The sequence below is a fragment of the Colobus angolensis genome, unplaced genomic scaffold (genome assembly GCF_000951035.1).
Source record: "Colobus angolensis palliatus isolate OR3802 unplaced genomic scaffold, Cang.pa_1.0 Scaffold7, whole genome shotgun sequence".
NCBI classification, from domain to species: Eukaryota; Metazoa; Chordata; class Mammalia; order Primates; family Cercopithecidae; genus Colobus; species Colobus angolensis.
The window spans coordinates 267822-274149 of record NW_012120709.1 but is presented as its reverse complement, the minus strand read 5'-3'; the positions used below and the strand labels follow the sequence as shown (position 1 = coordinate 274149).

The following is a 6328-nucleotide window of genomic DNA, read 5'->3' as shown; positions in this document are numbered from 1 at the left end:
GGGGTTTTACCATGTTGGCCAGGCTGGTCTCAAACTCCTGACTTCAGGTGATCCGCCCACCTCGCCCACCCTGCAATTACTTTTAATGGCAAAACCCATGATTACTTTTGCATCAACTGTAAATATATTTTCTTTTCCTTATAATATTCTTAATAACATTTTCTTTTCTCTAGCTTACTTTATTGTAAGAATACAGTATATAATACACATAACATATTAAGTATGTGTTAATTGACTGTTTCTGTTATTAGTAAGGCTTCCAGTCAACAGTAGACTATCAGTAGTTAAGTTTTGGGGGAGTCAAATGTTACACACAAATTTGTGACTTTGCAGAGAGCCAGTGCCCCTGACCCCTATATTGTTCAAGGGTCAACTGTAAACAAACAAGAAGGAGAACAAGCCTGAGTCATAGCTCCCTTAAATCATTCCTTTTATGAGGAAGGATGCTGATGGTGTGTCTGGCAGCAGGTCAAAGCAGAAGAGAGTCAAACTTTGGCTTTTGGGTTTTCGAAAGCTAAAATTCTGTATTTTCTTCAGCAGAAAAGAATACCAGAAGATACATATTCTATTTGTTTTCACAATGGACAAAAGAAACAGTGGTTGAAATTAATGACAGGCTGAAACAAAGTCCTACTTTCATAATCACAGAAAAGACCTAATGCAACCACTTCATAACTCAGAGAACATTCTTCTGCACAAATTTGTCAACTGCTGCCTAAAGTCCTTGCCGCATCCCCTGCCACCTGCAAGCACAAACCACCACTTCCCTGACGACAGAGCGCCTGACTGTACCCCTTCTCTATGGGAAGTGGAACCCAGACATTGGTGTCTCTTGTGTAGCAATCTCCCCTTCCCTGCAGTATCTGGATCTATCAAAAGCAAAGGGATCCATTCCAAAAGCAGTGATACAGCCAACACCCCCAGAGGGCCTCATCACTAGGCTTTTCGACGCTCCAGTAACATATCACCTAGAAGCAACTGAACTCTAGGTCAGTCCTTACTTTCTGCAAGAGACCCTGTGTGTGGTATAAAAGGCGCTAGCTGAGAAGCTATGCATGAATCCTAGCTCTGCCACTCAAAAGGTACTAAGAACCTACTATGGGTCAGACATCCTGCTGAGCATTATGATATAAAGGTGACAAGACCCAGAAGGTGCCTGCTGTTATAGAGCTAAAACCCAAAGAACACTTCTGTTCCCCCATTGTGCTAAATGACGGTGCCTACACCAAGTCATTTCAGAGGTTCTTTTTGACTATAAGGTGCTACAGTTTTACATCGCGATACAGCCCTGGTTGGCTACAATATCTGTGTGGTCTTTGGCAGTCTCCCTGGGACTTAGTTTCCTTATCTATAAAGCAAACAGTTTCTATTTGGAAATGTCTCCCTTTACCTTATGCAGCCACAGTGGGAGGTTTCCAGAATCGCTCTGCAGTGAGTTCTTCTGCTGAACAGCAGCCCAGCAATATGAATCCACAAAGGCAGCCTGACGCCAGGAGAAAGAACTTGGAGAGAAACAGCTTATCTGTGTACCTGAGAAGCAAAACAGATAGTTTCCAATGAATGAAAACACAGCTACCTGGACCCTTGTCCCCATGTCACATGTTTTTAGTTTTTTAGTTTTGTCTAAGTTAGGGGGCACCAGGACAGGAGGTGGAGACATTAGGACAGAACTAAAAATAAACACCCAAGTTCTTATTAAAACAAAAGATCGCAGAGTGGTTTTGGCCAACACTGGTCATGATGGCAGCTTGGCCTCAGTTGGGGAAAATTCTTAAAAGAAATAGAACTACCATACAAAGAAAAAGGAAGCAGGAAAAGACCCAGATCTAAAATGCACGAGGCAAGCGTGGAGAGAGGTGGTTTAGTTTGGAGTAAGGATTGAGAAAAAGGAAAGGTTATGTGGGAGGGTCAGTGAGGCACCTGAATGTAGAAAATTGGACTAAAAAAAGTTCTTTTAGAACAAAGAAGCAAAGAACTATTAGCCTGAGGAAGAGAAAGCTGAAGGGAACATTTGGTAATAGAACACTGGATGGGAAATCAGTGGTTTTCTACCTCCTCTAACACTAAAGAAGAAACAGGCCTAAACTGCAGCCCAAGTTGTTTACATCAGGAAGGGAAGTGCTCAAGACCGCAAACCTCCCAACAGCAGATGGGCGCTAGATGGAGAATGGGAAGACCTGGGTCCTGTCAGGACTCTGCCATTTACTCACTCTTCTGGGAAGGGACTCTGGGACTTGGTTTTCTCTTCTGCAAACTGAAGACTACATCTCTCTGTAGATGCTACTGTCACATCTGTAAAACCTACCATTTGGAAGACTCTTTGTGCTCCTGACACACACAGGCCATGGCGGGAAACTGACCAATAGGATTGTAAGGCTCAGGCAGAGCCGTGTCCTCCCGTTCCCACCAGTAGTAGCACAGGTGTTGGCGCTAAGCCTTGCCTGGCCCAGCCCTGATCCCCTGTCCCCACCTGGCACATTCAAGGGTGTGTGTGTCACAGGCATAGGGGTCAGAGCTAAGTCTCCACGACAGGCACATTCTCTTCCACATCCAACACAGCCTGGGAGTGTGCTCAGTGACTGGGCTCTGACGTGAGTCATATTTAAATTGGACTCTGCCACTCTCAGCAGGGTAAGTCACAGCTGGTAAGTCACTAACTTTCCAAAGCCTGGGATCTCTAAAATAAGAATGACATTAATAGTGTATCCACATTACAGATTTGTTGTGGTGACTACAAAAAAAAAAAAAAAAAAAAAACTTGCTGCAGCACTTGCTAGGGTGTCTGGTTCCCAGAAGTTGCTGAATTAGTGTTACATTTTTCTAGATGAAGTAACAAGCGGATTCTCGTATTGCCTTAAAGACTGGGATGTGCCTACCATTCTCCCTTCCCACCCTATGGAGCAGGGATAGGGACAGTGGAAAGATACCGAGCTGGACTTCCCTAATCCCTGGCACATAAAAGGCCTCAACACTCATCTTTGCCTGGGGAGGGGGTGGCCTTTATGCTCATGGTACAAGACATAAGTGGTGGGGATGTTGTCAGGAGAGTGTATTCTTGTGGTAGGAGTGGTTATGTGGCAAGGCCCTGAGCACTTCTTCCCCATCCGGGACTTGTGCACCCACAGACATCAAGAAAGGACTTCTTAGCAAAAGCCTTTGCCGGAAATCATCATGAAAAGTCACAAACATCAGCAAGTGTTCTATATAGAGGTAGTTGTTGCCATTCAAGAACGGCTTAAATATGAGTGGGGGACAGGTAAGATATCTCAAGGTCCCTTCTGACTCTCTTATCCCATTAAACTTAAGTTCTGAGATTTTATTAAAAAAAAAAAAAAATGAGTAGTCCAGACAGCAAAGGACTTGGAGCTAAGCTCACACAGCTCCTGCATCAGTGTGAAACGCTTCCTAAGCCAACCACCTACCAAGGCTTGTGAGGGCAACAGCAAATACCCAAGGGGACAGGCAGTCCTCAGGTTATAATCGGATGGTTTCTGGTAAGGTTGTTGATAAGCTGCTTGCTTGGGAACATCTGTCCGAGTACTTACTCATGAAAATGAATAATGCTGTTATGATTTCACAAAAGCCTGCCTGGCCCAGAATGTTCCTTAGGCAAAGTCCTCACAATGCAAGTATCCAACATTTATTAACATTCTTTCTACAGGAAAGAGTGCTTCAAGTTCTATATTGGGATCTCGAGGACCTCCCCGTCAAGGCAGCGGTAGAAACTCCTGGAGCAGAAATAACTACCCTTTTTTTTTTTTTGAGATGGAGTCTCGCTCTGTTGCCCAGGCTAGAGTGCAGTGGCACGATCCCGGCTCACTGCAAGATCTGCCTCCCGGGTTCACACCATTCTCCTGCCTCAGCCTCCCGAGTAGCTGGGACTACAGGCGCCCGCCACCACGCCCAACTAATTGTTTGTATTTTTAGTGGAGACGGGGTTTCACCACGTTAGCCAGGATGGTCTCTATCTCCTGACCTCGTGATCCGCCCGCCTCGGGCTCCCAAAGTGCTGGGATTACAGGCGTGAGCCACCGTGCCCGGCCATAACTATACTTTTTATACCAAAGCTTTTGCAAAAGAGGAAGAAGGAAAATATAACAGAGAGAGGAGGGCAGAAACACGTGACGCTCTTAATAAAAAGTCTTCATCTGGAATGGAAAGTCAGAAGAAAAGGCGGTGGGCAACTCATATTCACTAGACACCAACCAGCCCTTTAAATCATTACCTCATTTAAGCCTCACAACCAAGTGGAGAGACAGATCATTATCTTCCTTTTCCCCTGGAGTAAACCAAAGCTCCAAGTAGTTCAGTAATCCCCTTCCCAAGCTAGTGAATGGTAGCAGCATTCATTTAAATCTGTATCCAACTCCCAGTTTCTCTCAGCACTCCTCTCTAAGCCAGTCACCACTACAAGGCCACGCTGGAGGAGCTCCTGGGGACCAGGGCTTTGTTGGAATGGGGGTGGTCTAAGTAGGTGGTTCCTCCAAGTGGCCGGGAAGGGGAGAGCTTCCTGGGAAGGGTCAAGGGCATACCTAGAAAAAGAAACACACCAATCCCCAGGTATTGGGTATTCCCAGGCCAGAAATGGGAAACAAAGTCAAGGACATCAGGAGCCAGCCACGGAGGGGCAGGCAACAAATGGGGAGAAAAGAGCAGGAGTGAAGAGGGGGGCAAAGCAGGAGGGTACAGGGGACCGGCACAGCTGGGCTCTGGGCCCACACCTTCACCCAGGCTGCCTAAAGGCACCTAAAGGCAGCAGGTTAGGGTGATCAGCTGCTGCCAGGGGGCCAGGAAGCTTGGGACAGGGACCATCAGGATGCATTTTTTCAAATGTACTTCCATATCCTCTATCTCATTTACTCTTCAAGATAATATTGAGAGGTAAACACATTAGATCTTCGTGTGTTTTCCACGTAGTCTCTGAGTCAGAAGGGCTTCCAGTCTCTCCCTTCTCTACCTGTTTAAATTGTTGCCAAGTTATTCACTCTAGAGCTCAGTTCTATCTTGCCACTCCTGGGGCTCAACATTTTTCAGTGGTTCCCCACTGTCTGGGTTAGAAATCCAAATCAACGCTCCAATCCAACTCAATGAAGGCTGTGGCTTGTACAGGCCTGATATGCACTCAGATCTATGCCTGACGTGATCCCCTCTGCCCGGAGGCCCTGTCGCCATTACCTGCTTGTTAAGTCAATGCCCCATACACACTACCTTCCTCAATGGCTCATCTTTCAAAGCGCTGTTCAGGCATCACCCACTTCACAAAGCTTCCTCCCCACTGACTTTCCACAGCGCTTTTCTGCGCATCTTTAAATCAGAGATGTGCAGATAATCACTTTGAACCATGTTGCATAGACACCCACATATGTCCCATCTCCTCTAGTACTAGCTCAAGGTTTTACAGACAAGACATACTCTGTCTCTGAACGTCATGCACCATCGTGTACCAAGTAACATCTGTCTGATGCTTTGAAAGTTTCAAAGTACTATCATAAACACTATCTCAATTAATGTTAAAGTATCCCCCAAAGATATCACTGTCCAACTTGACAGCTGAGAAAAGAGAATCCCATGAGATTCCCAGCCACAGCCCCATGCTGTCTACCACGGTGTGTCAGCTTAACAAGTGTGTGCTACAATTTCTAGGGGACAGACTTTGCAAGATATGCACTGCCTTTTATTACTGTACAGGAAAGAAAGGAGTGTCAGGTTTATGCCAAGAACAACAAATACTACTTCCACTTGGTTGAGAGTGCAGAGGCAGCTGTGGGCTTTACATTTATGTGCGTCTGGCCAAATATAATAAAAGATCACCAGGAGAAAACGTGTGCTCACAAGGCCCAGAGGAAGTAGCCACAACATCCACTAAATAAGCAATCCATGCCACAGACATCTCCCCATCCACCCTCCTCCAGGTGCCTTGACCTGGAGCCTAGGGTACTGGTCACACCTTCTGCCTGAGCAGCAGCGCAGGTGGCTCTTGGTATAGCATAGACCTGTACCTATAGCTGATTAGAGAGTAACATAGCCTAAAGAGAAATAGGACTGGGGCAGGGGTAAGCAAGCCAGAGGTTTCTCAAAGACACCACAGCAGGATGCTTCCCCATTCTTGTTCCACTTCAGCGGAGGGCTTTGGCTTACTTTTGCTATGATCTATGCCCCCATTTTTTTTTGTTCCTCTCTTTTAATATGCTTGCTTTCATTCTCATGTATTACTAACATGGGGTTAGGTAGGAGGAGAAGAGAACTAACCCTTGCTGTGTACTTTTACCCCCACTTTATTTTATTTTATATTATTTTATTTTATTTTTTATTATACTTTAAGTTCTAG

The 6328-nt window shown here is 45.6% G+C and overlaps 1 protein-coding gene across 2 annotated transcripts in view; it reads right to left on the bottom strand.

The window, feature by feature from the left end:
• PANX1 (pannexin 1) overlaps window positions 1-6328 on the bottom strand; it is a 57082-nt gene that overhangs the window by 22465 nt on the left and 28289 nt on the right. For both annotated transcript variants that reach the window (XM_011926562.1, XM_011926563.1), the window contains exon 2: window positions 1391-1530. In XM_011926562.1, the coding sequence (XP_011781952.1) occupies window positions 1391-1530 (140 nt within the window). The remainder of the gene's footprint in view (window positions 1-1390; window positions 1531-6328) is intronic.